The 20,417-nt window shown below is 40.9% G+C and overlaps 1 protein-coding gene across 1 annotated transcript in view; it reads right to left on the bottom strand.

Moving 5' to 3' along the window:
* Positions 1-417: 417 nt before the first annotated feature.
* The window catches only part of SLC35F1 (solute carrier family 35 member F1), a 414,631-nt gene continuing 394,631 nt past the window's right edge, over positions 418-20,417 (bottom strand). Inside the window, exon 8 of the mRNA XM_032651819.1 lies at positions 418-3,718. Within this exon, the coding sequence (XP_032507710.1) occupies positions 3,494-3,718 (225 nt within the window). The 3' untranslated portion in view covers positions 418-3,493. The remainder of the gene's footprint in view (positions 3,719-20,417) is intronic.

The raw sequence follows: 20,417 nt of genomic DNA on the forward strand, positions 1-20,417 counted from the left end.
AGAGCAGAAACACAAACAGTCCTGCTTTATAAATGTTAATGCTCTTTCTTTGTGTCTGGCGTCGTGCCGAGGGCAGCTTACACAAAACTTTCTTCTTTATGAGAAATTGTTTCTTGGGGGTAAATTTATAATTGTCCTACATGTGTTTTAAATGTGGGCTTGGAGGTTGTAGCCCCAGAGCCTCCTTAAGTACCTAGATAAATAATTAATTTTGCAAATTACAAATGTGTTTAATTTGGCTTTTCAAAGCTACAGCTCTGAGACCAACTGTGCCCTTCCTAATTTGGAAATATTTTCTTTCTGGTTTTTATTTTGACACGTACCCTGCTATCTACTTTCGTTGCTATTTCTAGCATCCCACAGGAACTGCTTCCCTGGTTGTCATAGTGCAGACAAACACTCAAGAAAACCAAGAACTCTGTGCTTTCATAAAGCATTTATTTTTATTTGAAAACATTATACAGGCATTACATTGCCACAGCCAGTCCATAGGGGAGCATGCAAATATCAAAAATGGAGAGTTTGTTCAACTTATCGGTGTCAATTTCCTTTTTGGTTCATGTTTTCCATTTGCAGTGTCTGGATTAGTGTGCTTTGTTACGTGGCTTGACAGTAGAATCCTACCCATGGGGTAAAATCTGTACTGGTAGCTAGCTGGGGACTACTAAATGGTTACAAATCAAAAACAAACCCAAAACAAACAATACTACACTGCTTGTCAAAAGGTTAATAGCACAAGTTAGCAATACCTAAACTAAACATTGAAACATTTTCATGGGGCACAGTGGTGCAAATTTGTCCATTGCTTGTTCTACCTGGTTGTGTATTTCAGAGTTCGGAGCTGTGGGAAAGTGTGACCAAGGCGAGCAGTATCCCCAGTGCAAGTTGTCATTGAGTAAGTGAGGACCACCACTTAGGAGAGCTAAGGTTTGCTTACCCAACCAAATTCTAGACAAATTGCTAAAGTCTCATTTGTGGAGGAGAGAGTGGTTGGTGGTGGACTGAAAAGCTGAAATTTTTGCTGGTGTCTACTGAGGTTATGAACTTTCAGAAACTCAAACAGCTAGAGTTTATGATGTCCTACCCCCATTTCCCACCCCACTCCCAAAGGATCGATGTTTTGACACGGAAAAAGAGTTTGTTTCATGCTATTTTCTTTTTTCCCAGAAGGGTCAGTCTGGAACTCCTGATCTCAGACAATTCAGTACGTTATCAGCCTTTCTAAATGGAGAAGAACCAACACAGTGAGCTACCCCAGTGACATGAAAATCTTGTGTACAAGGACATTGGGTGGTAAAGGGTATACAGTGAATTCACCTTAACATTCACACTTGGTTTCCATACAGTGGAGTCAATTAAAATATCCTAGAAAATAATTCAGATGGCAACTTGTAGCCATCCACTGATTTGCAAACCCTTTTGAAATTTAAATTTGAAAAAAATTCCCAGTCCACCGAGTCGACTTGGAAATACTTTCATCCACTTATTTCTCATAAGACTTTACTAAGCGTCTACAAATTAGTGTCATAAAAATGAATAAAAAAGACTAAAACATTTGGCTTAAAATAAATACTAAGAATGCAATAAATCAAGCAAATTATGCAAACCAAAGGAATGTAAACACAAAAGTAAAACCACAGTCTTTAAAGGTCTTCAGATCTGAATGGACAAAATATTCAGAGAAAGGTATTTAATTGGTTTAAAAGGTAGCTGAGAGCAAACATTGGCAAAGCTCTTTTAACTTGATATAGCTTTAATGGTGATTTTTTTTTTTTTTCACTGAAAATAAAACGTGTTTCTAAGGGGATTGAACAGAGATGAGCATAAAATCTGCATGTCAGAAAAGATAGTTTGTCTGCTCCAACTCCAAGGGCAGGACTACCTGTCCTGGGGTAGAGGGCAGGCAGAAGTGTCACATGGGTGCTGGCGGACAGCATGGGATGCTTCTGCCAGCCGTATTTAGGCCTTGTTCAGGCTACTACGGAAATCCTGACTAAGCTGCGATCTGTTCTCTACCTTACAGAGACCCCTCTGATGTTTTGCTTTGCTTGCTTAAGATGTATTGATTTGAATTGCCCCAAACATTTATTTTCCCTTTACAAACCCTGTAACTCTATCGAGGATCTTTTCGAATCGTATTGAAGCCAGCCAAAGGTAAAGACTATTGCACATACTGACATGTAGAATCTATTGTAAATCATAGAGGTTTGTGGTGTTTCTTGATTTTCTGTGTTTGAAGAAAGGGCTATTTTAAGGGCAACAAAATTAGACCGGTGACACACCCCTCAAAGCCTTATCAGGACCCTGTAATATTCTCTGTACCCATAAGGATGTTGTGTGATATATTCCGCTATTGAATGGATGCCAAATATGACCACAGTGCCAGACTTTTTCATTGGTGGCATTTTTACCACTACAAAATGGCCAGTTCAATCAAACTCTCGTCAGAGACTGTTCCACACCAGCACCCTGACTTTGTTGGGAGGCCAAACAACCAATGACACTCCACAGTAAAGGTAATTTCCCATGCTGGTGTATTTCAAAAAGGGTGTCACACAAGAGGGCAGAGGACCATGGCTTTTTCCAATGCCTTGATTGATTTCCATATTATCACTAAAGGAATCTAGGGGGAAAAAGGAAAACCAATATATTTTTTGAAGAGGGAACATAGGGAGGAGCAGAAAGATTAAAAAAATGTATTGCCCTAAGCACAAATAATATTATTTCTGGGGTTTCCCATAAGCCGCAGAAACGGAACTTTCCTTATCCTGTTATTACAGGGACTTGATTAGCAGAATCTTGTGGCACAACAGAAAGGCAATGGCCTGGAGGAATCAGAGACTGAAATATAAAAAGGCTAAAATGTTTGTTTTATATCTATTCCTAGAATAGAGAATTATATGGTCTGTTGCCACTCCCCACAAGGGTCACAGCACAAAATACGTATTGAGCAGGCAATCCAACAGGTAACAGAGGAAACTGCGAGCCCCCAGGTCCCTAGGATAAGGAAGCGCCATAGGGTGGAGCTCCTGTGGCATGCAGCACTCAGAGACTGCGCACAAAAATAAAGTGTGATTCTTAAAAAGTGACTCGCCATAGAAAAGTGGGGTTGATGTTAACTACATGTGAGTGGGTCTGGTGAGAGTTCCCATCAGGAGTACAAAAGCTCCTCCTGGAAGTCGGTGTAGTAACAGTAACCGTAATAATACAAACAATAATACTTGCTTTTGATTCAAACATTTTCACAGTAATTAATGCAGGGGGGTTGTGACCCGGATACACACTAGCTAGGCATCTCCCCAGGTCAGGTGGATCAGAGCCCGTGTCTCCAGGGATGTTTAGCTTATGCCTTTTACAGGCTTTCAGATTCGCTACCTTGCAGTCCACCTGTGTAAACCGCACCTAATAAATACCTTTCTCTATGTACAAAACAGAGATGACGGGCGGACACACGGCCGCGGAGGTGTCCTCAGTGGGCTGGGAGGGTGTCGTCCTAGGCCACACGAACGTGGGGCTCGTCTTCAGTCTCCTGGCCCAGGCTGGTATAGGTGACTGAAGGCTCCACCTGAGCTGTGGCTGGTAAGTCCACGACGGGTCCCGAAGGATTGCGGAACTGCTTGTAAACGCGGGGGTCCTGGGCTATGTATGTGGAGGTGGAGGAGTAGAGCACCAGGCCGAGGAGGATGGTGAAGAAAGACAGGAGATAAAGTCCTGAAAACTAAACAACACAACAGCCAAGTCACTTAGCGGCCAGAGCAGAAGCACTTACCCATGAATGAGGCACAGAGACGGGAGCGGAGCCGTGACAGGCAGCTTGATGAGTCGGCCAAGGATCTTGATGGAAGGTGAATGTTCTCTTCTACCCTGTCTTGGTCTTACTGACTCTCCTTATCTTTTTTCTTGACTCTGTGGCTAACACAGAGGAACACTCAGCTAATATTCCCTAAAGCACCCATCTCTGAGTACCTGATGTGAGAGAGAGTTAGTTAATCACGAATTAAAATACAAGTTAAAAGCAAATACTCTCCAATATCACTCAACAAAGAGTTGGTTGTTTGTGACTTCATTAAACACGGAAGAAATAGAGATATTCCACTTAAGGTTGTAATGAAGCCATAAACACTGAGTCCCTCACTGACACAGCTGCATCAGGCACTTTTGTTTCACCTTAATCCAATTCAGACACTATTTGTCTTCTGAGTAGGAATTGTTATTGACTTTGGTAACTGTCTTTGCAAGATTAGATTATCCTTGGATAGAAAGAAATAGTATAACATTTCATTCTTGCTCCATTAATCTAAAAACAAAACCAAATAGGGATGGATATATAGTGTTCTGTTCCTAAACTACTGCTCAACAACTCATATAGAGTTTTGTGGTGAAAAAAAAAAGAAAATATTGGTGTATACAACTTCCCCGAGAATTTACATATGTTTTTGAAAAAAACTACACCTTCTGGGCCTTCTTGAGTAGTTATTCTGGAATTACTTGAGTAGTTAGTTAGTGGGGGAGAGGGAGGTAACAGTATGAGTGTTGCCATTTCTGTTGTTTCATTCATTCATTCACTCCTTCGTTCAACCAATAGTTTTCTTCTATGTCTTCTCTGTATTAAACTTTGAACTATGTGCTGGGGAAAGAGAAATGAAAACATACGGTCCTTACCATCAAGGACTTAATAGTCTCAGTGGAGAAACAGAGGTACAGATAGATTAAAACAAGGCAATGCACTTATGGCCTACCAACTCCCATTGTAGTTGACAGCTGTTGTCCCAAGTCTTGACTACATCTTGCATCCATTGGGAAAAAAGGATCAATTTGATTTTCCTATTTTATTTTTTATGCTCATACTGTCAAAGAACTAAAAACTGGTAAAAAAAAAAAAAAAGACAAAAATTAATTGGAAGCTGGAAGAAAGGAAAACAGGAAAAGGATCCAGAGAGTCTATAAAGTTAAGTTGCAATGTTATAATAAAGAGTTATAAAAGGTGGCTATTATGCTTAATAATAGGAAAGGCGGTTTTGAAAATGGCACTTAGAAAAAATATTCCTGTGGTTAAAAGTTCCTGCTATGATGTTTTGTTTTTTGTTTTTTTTACCGCTCTGTCTCTCTGTCTCTTTCTTTAGCAGCAGCAGCAAGGTAGTTAAGACTAAAGATCACTTTCTGATTTTCTACAGCACTCCTCACCCTGTCCTACAAGTCCTTTATCCTTCATACTCATATGATAATACCTTCTCAGATGGATTTGTATACTAGACTCAGCTTGTAACAGCTTCACTTAATTAGCTTGATTAATTCAGTTTTTCCCAGTGAAAATAATTTTTTTCTTTATGAATTTGTTTGTCAAACAAAATGGTAGCAAAAGAAAACCACTAACTCAGGACTGCTGTATATGATCTCAGAAAACTTATTTACCCCCAGATTTGCTTCCTGAAGTTCTACATGCAAGAGCTTCATCCTTTACCTGAAACTTTGGCAAATGAAATGAGTTTGTTCCTAACATGAGCAACATTTCAAATATTTTGTTAATGACTCTCATTTTCAAAAATCCCCTCACGCACCTCCAGTTTCCAGTGAGAACTTTTCAGGTCTTGGGTGTGAGGCCGCCCCTGTTGCAGCAGATGAAGGCCGAGAGATTAAGAATGGGGGCTCTGGGGGCTTCCCTGGTGGCGCAGTGGTTGAGAATCTGCCTACCAATGCAGGCGACACGGGTTCGAGCCCTGGTCTGGGAAGATCCCACATGCCGCAGAGCAACTAGGCCTGTGTGCCACAATTACTGAGCCTGCACATCTGGAGCCTGTGCTCCGCAACAAGAGAGGCCGCGATAGTGAGAGGCCCGCGCACCGTGATGAAGAGTGGCCCGCACTTGCCACAACTAGAGAAAGCCCTCGCAAAGAAACGAAGACCCAACATAGCCATAAATAAATAAAATTTAAAAAAAAAAAAAAAAAAGAATGGGGCTCTGAGATCAGAACTGCATTATAACCACAAACAGGATTCAAATCTAGCCCCACTCCTCTCTGGCTGTCATTGTGGACAACTTTTTTCAAGGTCCAAGTTTCCTTATCAGTACAGTGGGGATAATAATTGTACCTACTCTATAGAGTTGTTATAAAGATAAAATTAGGTAAAGCACGTGAAGCACTCATCCTACTGCCTACCTTGCAGTGAGTGTTCAACATACATTGGCTCCATTGTTATTATTATTACAGCACTATCTTATCATCAATGACCTTACATATAAGACTGTTACAATACTCTTATATAATCATTGATGAAATTGCCTTTCTCCTATAGTTCCTTGACTACGGGACTCTGTCTTTCTTGACCGGTGTCAAGTGCAGAGCCTGGCATAGTGTAGGCATCTACTAAGTGTTATTTGCTCTTTGTTTACATTTTGAATGAATTTAATTAAAGTTTCATAATAAGGAAAGAAACCATAAAAAAATCAGCCTGTACCAATAGTGTATTTCAAATGTTTTAGCTTTCAACTCAATCCAACGTCATCGCTCATACATAAAATGCTAAACAAAGACTCCTTGAAAGGGAAGTCATAGCACTGATCCTTAATCATTGACTCCAAAAGTCATCTTCAAACCTGTGATCAGTTAGAGGAGAGTGATGATGAATTGGGAGGAGCAATGTAGAAGGCAAGAGCCTGGGTAGAAGATTGTAGGCTGCTGACCAGAGGACTGGCAGAGGACGTTCCATAAACTTGGGGTGGACAGGATTTGGCAACTGAAATAATGTAGAGACAGGAAAGGATCTGATACAGGGTATGAGAAGGATTTGAATTCCCCTCAATTTCTAATTTTGGCTCCTATATTCTGACTTGATCAATATGACAAAGATTTTAATAGCCATTTTTTGTAAAGCTAATGCCTTTGTCAGTGTAAAAAATAATACCTGAATCAATCATTTTTGGGGCATGGAACTATCAAGTTGAGTGATAAAACCACTACAAACTGTTTTCCTGGGACACAGCTTTAGAATGACAACACATACCTTACGTACAATGCATTTCCATTTAATCATACAGAATTCACTCTAAAATTGTTCAAAATACAGACAGAATGGAATTTTATATGACAGAGTCATCTTGGAAGTCACCCAAGGGGTTTTATTAATAGTCGGTAGAGAAAGTTTTCATTTAACACGCAAACCCAAAATGGGAGCAGTAACGCAAGCATTAGATTAATCTGGAGAAATATTGAATGTTAAAAATAATTACAGAAAGGCTTTGTATTTTAAAAAGTAAGAAAAAGTTTCACTTTTCTCCTCTTTATAGATTGACAAGAAAAAAGAAAATTTAACAGGGGTAACTAATCGGATGACCCTCAGTTCTGGAAGCTGCACTTATCCTGACAGGGCAATTATTTAAAAAAAACAATCAATCAAACAAAAATTCTGTATATTCTAGGCTGCTTAATTTGTTTACTGCAAAGAAATACTCATGCCTAGTTCCTGGAAAGCCATCTCCCGGTGACAGATAAGGTGAGTTTCAGGTAGAGGTTTGCTGCCTCCCTTTAAGAATACGGGCTGCTGTCTGAAGTGTACTCCGTGGTCCTCACCACAGTCAACTGTAGCCCATCAGAAGATACTGTGTGTTCGGTGCTGCACTTTTGCCTGCATTTTATCTGACTTGTAATTTTGAGAAGCTGAAAAAGGATGCACCCTTTCTCACTACCCCACTGTACACACTACTGACTTTTCTCTTGCCTTTTTCCATCTTGACGGGCCTCACTGCTAGCAAGGATCAGAAAGCAGTTGCTGTACATAAGGAGAACGTCTGCGTGTTGCTTAAAGCAAAATGACTGGGACACGAGCCATTATTCAGAATGGGGTGGCTTGGAAGACTGATGATAAATCTGTACCAAGCTCTTTAACCTCCAACTAGGGATGAAACCTAGCTCTTAGCCAGCTGGCATCTCAATATAATTACTAGTTAGCTAATGGGACATTCAGCACATCAGTTAGGGACAGACCAAATTTTCATTTTAGTTTTGGTATTAAACATCTAAGTCGAGTTTTAATAAACGAATGACTTTAATGGGCCTAAATCTAGACAAGTAGAAAACCACATGGTTTGAAAGCCATTTCAAAGTATATTTATAAATATATCAACTATACTATGTGGGGAAGAGGGCAGTTTTTAAGGGAGGTATTCTTTTTTGGGTTGACTAAAAGATGGCAGGGGTAAGCAGAGGAGAACGTGGGCAACCGCAGAGAGGCGTGAGGTAGGGCATGAAGTGACTGTGGGTTAAAGCTCTACTTTCACTGAATGTGAACTGCCTCTACATGGAGGGCCTGGTTTTTCCTTCTTTCCCGGAGAGGGCACGTTAAAAGAGGCCTTTTACGGTGTATGCCTCTGTGTGACATGGCTCTTACAAGGTTCCTGATGTTAGACTGGCTGCTTTTGCTCAGTGACTCCACTTGGGCCTATTAATGACCAGAACTAATTTTGATTTAATAGGTAATGAAAAGTTAAAAGATTCTCTTAGTTCTTAAAGAGAGATGTATGGCAGTTCTGTCACCAAAAAAAACAAAGGTTCGTTGGAATCAGAAACGATGTCGCTTGTGAGAGGTGGAAGAAAGACATGGAAAAGAGCAGTTGGTGGGTTTCCTAGGAAAGTGGGGTTCAGGGGACTGAGACTTGGGTAAAGCTCCTGAAGTTGTCTGAGAAGAAGGGGAGATTTAGATTTAAATCCAATTTAGGTCTAACTTGGAGAGCTGAGGAAGCTCAGAGAAAATACAATTGGAAGGAGGGAGAAAATAAGGTCAAATTAGAAAGAAGATACAGGCAAAGAAAATTTCTCAATAGCTAGGAGGAAACAGGACTGAAAAACTTGGAGAGTCCCCTTCCCCTGTATAATTCTTTTCTAAATTTACCCAGCATGTATTTTTCTCTCTGTCTCTCTCTTTTAGTGGACACACACACACACACACACACACGTCTATGAGCTACTACTGCTGACCTGATAGGATCCGCCTTCTGAACTTTTCTTGAGAGAAGCTGAGTAGCCTGAAAGAACACCACCCCTGAAGGCTTCTCATGTATAGCAGGTGAGCAAAGGAGTTGAAACTGGTCTCTCAACTGCATAAGGAAGCTTCTCAGAAATGAATTCAAGGATATTTCTAATTTGCCTTAAGACATGGCTTTTGACGTGGAAGGATTTCACGTATACAAAGGACATGTGGCCACAATAATGATTTCCTTTCTAGTTCTTATTCAATTTTATTCTTTTAAACAGACACAGATGTAATCAAACCTTTCCACATTTTAAACTCTTTAGCAGAAAACATCTAAGAAGGTAGAGTCTGGGAGTCTACAAATTTAGCAGTTGCTTCAGAAGTCAATGCAATCATGGGTAAGAAGAACCATGAAAGCAGTGACTGGTCATTCCCAAGGTTATATGCACAGGCTGGTAAAGGTGAGGTTCAAGAGCTGCTGGGAAGAATTTCCATGTAGAGGGACTGACCTGGCAATTTCAGCAGCAAGTTATGCCTGGGAAAAATTAGACTTTTAATTAAATTTGGGAAACTGTCCTGAATACTCTGCAGTGAAAAACAAAGTATCTTCTCCCCTATACTACCACATTCCATGATATAAAATGCACGTATAAAGCCAAATCAACTGGCACATCTAACCAAGATTTCTAGACTAAAAGGGATAAATAAGCCCAATTCTGTTTCAAACAGAATCAGATTACACAGTTTGGAGATCTTAGGTACCAGGGTAATTTAAAGACACATCAGTGACAAAGTTAAGCAAAATACCAATTAAAAGAATGAATCATGGGACGTCCCTGGTGGCGCAGTGGTTAAGAATCCACCTGCCAATGCAGGCGACACGGGTTCAAGCCCTGGTCCAGGAAGATCCCACATGCCGCGGAGCAGCTAAGCCCGGGTGCCACAACTACTGAGCCTGAGCTCTAGAGCCCGCATGCCACAAGTACTGAGCCCAGGAGCCACAACTACTGAAGTCCACATGCCTACAGCCCATGCTCCGCAACAAGAGGAGCCACAGCAATGAGAAGCCCTAGCACCGCAATGAAAAGTATCCCCTGCTCACTGCAACTAGAGAAAGCCCACGCGCAGCAATGAAGACCCAACACAGCCAAAAATAAATAAATTAAAAAAAAGAATCAATCCATTAATTCTTCAAAAAAAAAGAATGAATCATAATTAAAGATAATGCTGCCATCGTGGAGTTTTTAAGTCCAAATATTATGGGTAGGTAAAATTGGATTTTGTAACTAAAAGGGGAGCCCAAGGTCTCTTGGGTCCCCAAGGTCTCTTGGGTCCCCACTTGATATGTGGGTTGAAAGGTGGACCCTGTGGATCACAGCCAGTCTGCTGAGTGTCCTGGGCCGGGAGGGAGAGGACAGCTCACCAATGAAAACACGTCTCTCAGCAGCCGTGTGAGTATAAGAGGGCTGTGGACCACACCTTGAACCTGGGAATGGAATGGTGGGGAGAAGAAGACCAGAGGAAGAAGACCAGAGGAAGCTGGTCATTGCTGGGCAGGCTGTAAGCTGTGGCCTGGGTGGGATCCTGTGACAAAAGGCTCTGCCTGGTCCTGATCTATTGCTGCTGAATCTGAGTCAATTGCTATTCAGGGCAAGGAGACTAGACAGACCTGACTCCACAGAAACATCAACATAAACAAGTTGGTACCTGACCTCCTAATTTTGGCTCTGCACTAACCTAACAAGATCATTTTTATCACTTTTAAGGGCATTAAAAATGCAAAAGTTCTGCTTCTGAGTTTACTGAACTGGAAATAAATTCCCCTCAGAGGCCCAAGCTTTTTCAAATTCTTTGGACCTGCCTCATTATTGCTTTGTCTCCTAGTCTTATCTCCTCTTATTTCTCTTCCTCCTCTTTTTTCTTCATTCTTTTTTGTTTTTAAGAAAATAAAAAGGGGCTAAATTTCTCTGGCTAAATAGTGCAATATTTCTTTTTCCTAAGTCATAGCATGGAAAATATCAAATGTGGGCATGGCACACAATCTATCGACAGACACTGAAATTGGTTGTTTTTAGGGACTAAGAATACTGACCTCCACGCCTCCTTCCACATTCTTTCTCCAATTAGGAGAGAGGAAATAATCCCAAATTCATGCTAATCTAATTGAGACAGAAAATAAATCAATGAGTACCTTAGTCCAAATGCCAAATGGTCTCTCAATCCATATCAGAAAACCAAGATATCACTAAGATTTAAAAACTTGGGAAACAACTTATCCTCCAAATATCATACTGTTAAGGAGAGAAGCAGCAACCAGGGCCTTTGCCTCTCCGTGGCCTGACACTGTCACTCGGGGCAAGGCTACGTCCCCCTTGCCATCTGAGTTCAGTTTATGAGGCCTTCTGTTTGGTTTGCAAAACCAATTCATCTGGCAGTATATTCTGTGCAGCCAATCACATCTAAGGCCAATAAGGGTTCTTTTACAGGCAAGTATCTTCCCCTGTGGTAATTTCACACATGAGTACAGCAACAAGGAGCTAAAAATGGATTCCTGCCACTATCTTTCATATGACAAACAGACCTTTTCACTTGGTTTGATGAATTGTTAGAAATCCTCGTTCATGCAGATTTCTATTCTCTGCCGTCCAGCAAAAGACCTTCATAGCCAAGCCGGAAGTGGAATAAAAGGGGGCTAGTCTGTGGGAATGTTTAATTATAGGCTCACTTACAACAAAGGCCATTCGATGGCTCATGTATGTCTCCTTCCCACGACTGGTTCTTATTATCACTAGTCAAGGAAGGATAACATCTGTGTGTGAGGTACACCGAGCAGTGGCCTTCACTCTCATGTTTGGACTCTTGCACCACATGAGATCTACTTTCTCTCTACACAACACAGGGGTACACACTGGGCTGGAGTGATTTTGCAAGGGACTGAATTTTAAAGCAGGTGAAGGATCTTAATTTATGGGAGTGATAGTATTGCAGCTCAGTACACCTCAAAGAACATCTGTTCCATTACAGTGGAATCAAGAGATGGAAACGGGAGTGGCACCATTCACTTTTTCCTAGTGATCCACTGGTAAAATTTTGCTTCCTGTCACTGCAACCTTATGCTCTGCTGATCTAAGAGTCTTAGTTCCAAAGGGAGGAACATTTTCACCAGGAGACACAGAATGATTCCACCGAAGTGAAAGTTAAGATCGGCACCCAGCCACTTTGGGCTCTTCGTGCTTCTCAATGAACAAAGAAGGGAGTTCTTGTCACTGTGCTGGGGTGGTCAGCCTCGGTTACCAAGGGGAAATTGTGCTGCTACTTCATGATGGAGGTAAGAGAACGTCTGGATTACAGATCTCCTAGGCATCTCTTTGTATTACCATGGCCTGTGATTGAAGTCAATGGAAACCTTCAACAACCCAATCCAGGCAGGAATACTAATGGCTCGGACTCTTCAGGAATGAAGGCTGGGTCACCCCACCAGGTAAAGTACCACGTGGTTGGCTGAGGTACTCGCTGACGACAAGTGGAGTAGAGAACGGGTACTGGAAGAAGGTAGTTATAAGTACCAGCTACAGCAGCATGACCAGTTACAGAAATGAGGACTGTAATTGTCACGAGTATTTACTCCTTATCTTGTTATTAATATGGTTGTCAGTGTGTGTGTATAAAATATCTTTGTTTTCTCCCTTCTCTTATCCCCTTATCAGATAAGATGTATTGATTTTACACCATAGTATTTAAGTTACAGGACATCAAGGAGAAGAGTGAACATCCCCCAAGATGTTTGCATCCTTTTCTAGGGAAAAGATTAGTGTGTTTCCAGTTGTGTGCAGGCTAGTTGTATCAGGTTGGGCAAAAGTACCATCTTGTTATTGTCTTTATTTTGAGATTAAGTATGAGTTAAGGAGATGTGTATATGGGTGCCGGGTTGAGAAGACGTAGACCTGTGACAGTCAATTTTATGTGTCAGCGTGGCTAAGTCATAGTGCCTAGATATTTGGTCAAACATCAGTCTGGAGGTTGCTGTGAAGATATTTTTTAGATGAAATTAACATTTAACTCAGTGGACTCTGAGTAAAGCAGATTACCCTCCATAATGTGGATGGGCTTCATTCAATCAGTTGATGGGCTTAAGAGAAAAAGACTGAGGTCCCCAAGGAAGAAGAAATTCTGCCTTTGGACTCAAGCTGCAACACCAATTCTTCCCTGGGACTCCAGCCTGCCAGGCTGCCCTCCAGATTTCAAGCTTGCCAGCCTCTACAATCACATGTGACACTTCCTTAAAATAAATCCATCTCTCTATCTCTCTAGCTCTAGATTGGAAGATGGATAGATAGGACTATGTAGTGATAGAGATAAAGATAGATACACACACACACACACACACACACACACACACACACACCCTATTGGTTCTATTTCTCTGGATAACCCTGACTATTAACAACACAAAAATCTGTTATATTAAAGGGCTAGATGCTGATATAAACTTTCGTAACAATTTCTCTCCATGGCAAGTTTTAGAAATGGAGTGTTTAATGATATTTTCCAGGCAATATCAAGTGGTGGGTCACAGTACAAGCTCTAGAGTCAGAATGCTGGGGTTTGCATACCTGTTTGCCACCTCCTTGCTACGGTCTTGGACAAGTTCCTTACTTCTCTATACCTCTGGTCATGTATCAGTTAACAAAGGATAATAATAGTACCTGCCATATGGGACTTTTGTGAGCATTAAATGAAATGCATGTATAAAACTTTTGGTGCAGTTCTTGGCACATAGTAAATGTTCAATAAATGTCAGCTATATTGTTATCTTTATATCACAAGAAGTAAATGCTAAAGCAAAGATAGATATAAAAAACCTTCCTCAATAGCCCTCTCTGAAAACTTCAGCATAAATCAAGTTGAACTGAAAATGCATTTATAGAACTGGCAACTTAAGAGACAATCAATCCATCTGGAGAGGAAGGCTTTTTTGGCAATGCAAATAATAACCCCCTGGCTTATAGGCTCAGTGTCTGGACATATTTATCTTGAGTTTTCTTACAATGATAATTATATAAGTCCTCATCAGTTCCTATTCTGCTTTACCTTGTTTATTAATTTTGAGCAACTGCTCCCCATTGACACAAATCACGTTTGAGCAGCCCTGAGTATATGTAAGTTTAGCAATTAATTTTGCTTCCTCATTGTGCTAAGCTTTAAAGTGGACCTCAAAGTACATTCACATCCTAATCCCTGGAACCTGTGAATGTTGGTTACCCTATTTGGAAAAAGGGTCTTTGCAGATGTGATTAAGGAGTTTGAGATGACATATTATCCTGGGTGCTATGGACTGAATTGTGTACCCCTCCCCAACAAATTTGTATATTGAAGCCATGACCCCCAATGTATCTGTATTTAGAGATGGGGCCTCCATTAAGGTAATTAAAGTTAAATGAGGTCATAAAGGTGGACTAGTGTCCTTATGAAAAGAGATCAGAGAGCTCTCTCTCCCACTGCCCTGCGCCCCCCCTCATGTGTACACACGGAGGAAAGGCCATGCGAAGATGTGAGAAGGCAGTCGTCTGCAAGCCAGGAAGAGAGCCCTCACCAGAAACTGAACCCTGCTGGACTCTGATCTGGGACTTCCAGCCTTCAAATGTGTGACAAATTTCTGTTGTCCAAGCCACCCAGCTTATGGTATTTTGTTATGGTGGCCAGAGCAGACTAATACATCTGGGTTATTCAGGTGGGCCTGAAATGCAGTCACATGTATCTTACAAGAGGGAGCAGAGGAAGGTTTTAGACTCACAGAGAAGAAGGGGATGTGAAGACAGAGAAGAGAGATTTGAAGATGCTGGCCTTAAAGACTGGAGTGATAGAGCCACAGGCCAAGGAATGCTGGCAGCAACAAAAGCTGGAAGAAAGAACAGATTCTCTAGAGCCTAGAGCCTCGAGTTGGAACATGGCTCTGCTGAACCTTAGTCTTGGCCCAGTGAAACTGATTTCGAACTTCTGACCCCAGAACTGTGAGAGAACAAATGTCTGTTTGTTTCAAGCCACCAAAGTTTGTGGTAATCTGTTACAGCAGCCCTATGAAACTAATAGACTCAGTAACTATTAGTAATAGACGCAGTAACTAATAGCTCAGTAATTATTCATTTAATAACTGAGCTTAACCATGATCTGAGACCCTATATTATCCCCCTAAATATCATATCCATCCCTTCAAGAAATGCTGACCGAGTTCCTATTATGCATAATGTGCTGGGGGTACGGTGACAAATAAAATGGATATAACTCTGTTCCCAGCTTCCAGTCTATCGTGGGAGACAGACTAAAACTAACTTGAAGAACTTAATCTGTAATACGACTTTGGGAAAGACTGCTGTTGTTGCAAAAACTCCTATATCCCCCCTTCCTCTTTGGAACAGTTTTCTCAGCATTTATCTGAGATGCTGTCTCCCAGGCTTGAAGTCCTAAGAATGTCGAATAAAATATAACTCTCAACTTTTAGGTGGTGCATTTTTTTCAGTCAATAGAGCCATAGGACATAGGCACTCAGGAAAGTTGTCAGGCCCTTAGAGGTCAGCAGGGCATCTAAATTTTGCTCAAAATGCAGTGAGAAAGAAGTTAGTAAAGGGTATTCAGAAGAAGAGAACATAATCTGATTGGTGTATTAAAAGGATCACCCGGGCTGCTGGTGGGTGATTAACTGTAGAGACTGTCAACTAAAAAAAACCAAAACACACCACCTAAAAGTTGAGAATTATGTTTCTTTGGCGGACAAAACTGAGCACTTAAACCCAGGATGCAGCCTCTCAGACAGCTCTGAGGGACTGCTCTGAAGAGCTAAGGGAAGAGCCAGGATATATAGGAGTTTTTGCAACAAAGACCAGGTAGTTGGAACATCAAAAGATTACTATTAATTACAGAAAACAGACATCTCAAGTTAAGGAATTTAGCACTTTTCTGTGTATGGAAAGATGCAAGAGTCTGGGCTCACTGAAATCGTTCCTTTGATATGCACCCCAGCTATCTGGGGCCAGTGTCCTGTACTTTCTCACCCTGGGTCTCCTCAGAGTGCACCGTGGGGGGTGGCTGCAGTGGCTGACTTCTAGGTTCATCCTGTTTCTATCCTGAGTCCCGTGGCTGTAATGTGATGACTGTGATGTGATGCAACATCCTTTGTTTTCGGATAGGGCAGGCAACATTGTTTCATTGACAAGAGGAATACGTGGAAGCAGAAAGACCAAGAGACTATTGAAGTGGTCTAAGTGAGAGATGGTTGTATTCTGAACCAAGATGATGGCAGTAGAAACAGAAGGGGATCTATTTTGTCGGAGGATGGATAGAATTTGCTGATGGAGTAAACGTGGGGAGCGAAGAAGAGAGAAATTAAGAATCTCAATTACTGAAGCTGACTGTTCTGAGAGTATGTGATTCTCTTCTAAGCATTTCTCATGGTGCGTTTATTGTCCTATTGTCACATATCATCTTTTTAATGGAGAGGATTTACTCTTAACACCTTCTATAGCACTAGCATACACTGCGTGGTGTCGTAGGTATAATTCCTGCCAATTGGTCTCCTTTCTCGCAACCTGAGAAGTGTTCTAAGATGAGAACCATATTTAGGAAGGTACATTTCATAACAATTCTAAATTAAGACTGATAATCTTAGATAGCAAACAAAGCTGTGGTCTACTTCCTCCAAAGTATTTTAATGTGTATCATCTCATTTCATTTTCAGAAAACCAGCCCCTCAGAGAAGCACGAAGCGCTGCGATGGACGACTTGGAACTGAGGACGTGGGAGGTGTGCGCAGGTCTAACAGAGAACTTAGGGCTTGTCTTGTAGTGACAGCTGACACAGCACCCAGAGGTTCCACCCAATTCTCTTCCCATCTCCTAAATGCTTGGTTAACTGCACTGCAGCGTAACTCTTTTTGTTTCTTCCATTCCCTATATTCAAGCTTCTAGGGCAATCCATATCTCTTATTGTACAGGGGTGGGTGGGGCTCAACTCTATTTAATTCCACGTATCTTGGAACAACTTTAATGGATTGTTGATGAATTTGGAAGCTGTTCTTTCTCAATTCATAGAAATGTACAATCTTCAAGAAATATTATCCCGGCTGCAGGAGGGGGAAACCCCTTGACAAAATGAAAAATGAACTCTCCTGCAACCATATTGGAATTCCTCATTTCCTTCTCTCACATGCACCTGCTGGTGGCAAGAGAGACAGAAAAATGAAATAAATGGATGAGTAATTTATTGTAAAGAATATCTTGATGTGGCAGCTTGTCAAGGAAGATAATCATATTATGGTTTCAATGGCTAATAAATTTTTCTTCTAAATAAGAAGTCTGGTCTGTAGACTGAAAAAAAATGCACTACCTAAAAGTTAAGAATTACGTTTTATTTGGAGAATTTCCTGAGGACTTAAGCCCAGGAGACAAGTTCTCAGACAGCTATAAAAGGGAGTATTCCTAACAGGTAAGGGAGGAGCCAGGATATATAGGAGTTTTGCAAAAACAAACTAGGTAGTTAAACATCAAAAGATTTCTGCTAATTAAAGAAAAACAAACATCTCAAGTTAATGAGTTTAGTGCTTTTCTATGTATGGGAAGATGCGAGAATCTGGACTCATGGAAATCGTTCCTTTGATATGCACCTTAACTATCTAGGGTCAGTACCCTGTTTTTCTCCATCCTGAATCCCCTCAGGGTGCACAGTCTTGGCTGAAGTGGCTGATGGCCTGATGGCTGCTACATCCTTTGTTTACTGGTAAGGCCAGTGACACTCTTCATCCACAGAACGTGATAAGTAGCTGCCACCTTCTTAAATAGCCCTCGACACTCACTTTTTAATTCCAGAATATCACTGAGAAGTATTGGCAGCAGGCCCAGAATATTTGGTTATTCCATCATAAAATCTTACATCATTATTATTACTTTTTCCCAGAATTGTATAATACTTGAAATCCATGAAGTGCTATAAAAAATGTGACAGACATTCAACACTGTTCATTTCTTTTTCTTTGTACCTATTATTAAAAATTAAATTATCTAATGTCTTAGGAGTTGCAAAAAATGTGAATTTTGGGTTATGTTACTATTATACAAACACATTTTTTTAAAAATAAAAATCTAGAGGTTTCCCCTAAATTTGACATCCAGGAATTGATATACCCATCTATATGTCTCTCTCAGTATATTGTCTTGAGGGAGATGGTGAGAAGTCACTTAAGCTGTGAGGACATATGTCACTTGGAAAACGACCTTCTTTATTGTCAAATTAACCCGTGCATATATACAATGGTTTTCTCCGGACACGTGATTCTGGGAAAGTTAATTGGATAGTATTATTATTATTATCTGATATTGTTGTTTCTCCTGGGGCATACAGTATGCAGAAAATCAGTTTAGGATGTGCTCCCTGTCTCCAGATGGCTTTGCTTCCTCCTTCTCTGTAAGCTATGGCTTTAATATCCATCTTAGCTCAGGACTGTTGCTTTGCATTGGCACCCCACTCATTCCTTTACGTAAAATGAAAACAATTTAACCAATAAACTGAAGACGTTTCACTGTATCGTATGCATGCCACAGATACCCTTATAACAAAGCTAACAGATGTGGCCTTAGATGCCACCAAGAACTCAAATAGGAGGCGGATACTCCACTTACTCTAAAGCTGCGTAGAAATGATTACGATTAGCTTTGAAAACAAGTCCATGCACTTGAAGTGCAAAAAAAATCTGTAGCATTCTGTGTAGAGCTTCCAGCAGCTTTGTTAATGATACACTCTGCAGAGGAAATGGTTGTTTCCTGGTGCTGAAGATTAGGGAAAAGTTTGCAAGGACAATTACAGTCCACATCAGGGGTCAGTAAACTAACAAATCTGGCAGCTGCCTGGTTTTGTAAATAAAGTTTTATTGGAAGACAGCCATGTCCATGGCAGAGTTGAGTGGCTGTAAAGACTGTCTGGCCTGCAAAGCCTGAAATATCTCTAGTCTGATCTTTTACAGAACTGTTTGTGGATCCCTGTGGATGTAGACACATCAACAAATACAGATATAGATACAGAAATACAGTATATGATAATGACATTTCACAATTTTACTGTGGGATGACTTATGAACAATAAATCTGAATATTAGATATGATTTTTTTCTGTAAATAGAATAAATGTCTTAGCCAGTTTTCAACCTTGATGTGAGTTCCATGCTTCCTGTCTCCCATGACAATGTATACAGTTATTATGGCATTGAACTGGTTTCTAATACCCATGTTCCCTTGAGATGTTCCCTAAGCAATCCATCAATGCAAAGAGTGAATCAAGGGGCTTCCCTGGTGGCGCAGTGGTTGAGAGTCCACCTGCCGATGCAGGGGACGCGGGTTCGTGCCCCGGTCCGGGAGGATCCCACATGCCGTGGAGCGGCTGGGCCCGTGAGTCATGGCCGCTGAGCCTGCGCGTCCGGAGCCTGTGCTCCGCAACGGGAGAGGCCACAGCAGTGAGAGGCCCGCGTACACCAAAAAAAAAAAAAAAAAAAAAAGAGTGAATCAAAACAGTGACTTGCTATTGTGGGATCTAAATTTTGAACTTTTCAGCAGGTTTCGTCAACTTGAGATGTAAAGAGTCCATATCAATCAAAAGCTTTCTGCATCCTATGTGAAAATTCCTAGATAACATTCAGCTTAGAAAACTGAAGTTTAACCTTTAATGTTTCTTGTAGAAATAAGCCTTTCATTGAATAAATAATTGCTGAACAACTACCATGCCAGGCCCTGTACCAGATATCAGGGATCCAGCAGAGAGGGAGACATGCATGGCCCCTGTCGTCTTGAGCTTAGAACTTACTTCGTACATAAGGTCTGTCCTTTCATTTAAAGCTGCGACTGGGTAGTGCACAAAGGCAACACCAACATAATCCCTAACTGCTGAGACTTCCAGAGCAATGGGAAATAGCTCCACTCCTGCATGAAAATGCCTGGTTCTATGGAGCATCAAGAAGGAACCGGATGTAATACTGGTAGCCAAAATTTACGTTCAAGTTGCATTGAGTTAGATTGCTAAATGAGGCCCCACAGAATGGTTTACAATGTATTTATTTAAAAAATAGAACCACATCCCAAAATATATTTAAATGAGGAAGAAACTAAGCATATGACTAAGTCGGTGCTTAGCAATGTAATGAGTGAAGAGTTTTAGTTTTGTAAAAAGAACGAGGAAAACAAACACAGAGAAACCCTTTAATTTTGGGTCCATGTTTGTCAATTAAAACCAAGAATAAACCACTTAGAAACTTCTAATCAGAGTCTCATTGCAATTGTGTCCCATTTTTCAATGGCAGAGATTCGTATTTAGATTTCCTTTGTATTGGAGGGGATTGCTAGCCGTATGTATTTCTGAACTGAAAATAATTTTTTTATGATTATAAAAATAACAAATGCTCATATAGTGTTTCA

This window comes from Phocoena sinus, chromosome 12 (assembly GCF_008692025.1).
Source record: "Phocoena sinus isolate mPhoSin1 chromosome 12, mPhoSin1.pri, whole genome shotgun sequence".
Lineage (NCBI taxonomy): Eukaryota > Metazoa > Chordata > Mammalia > Artiodactyla > Phocoenidae > Phocoena > Phocoena sinus.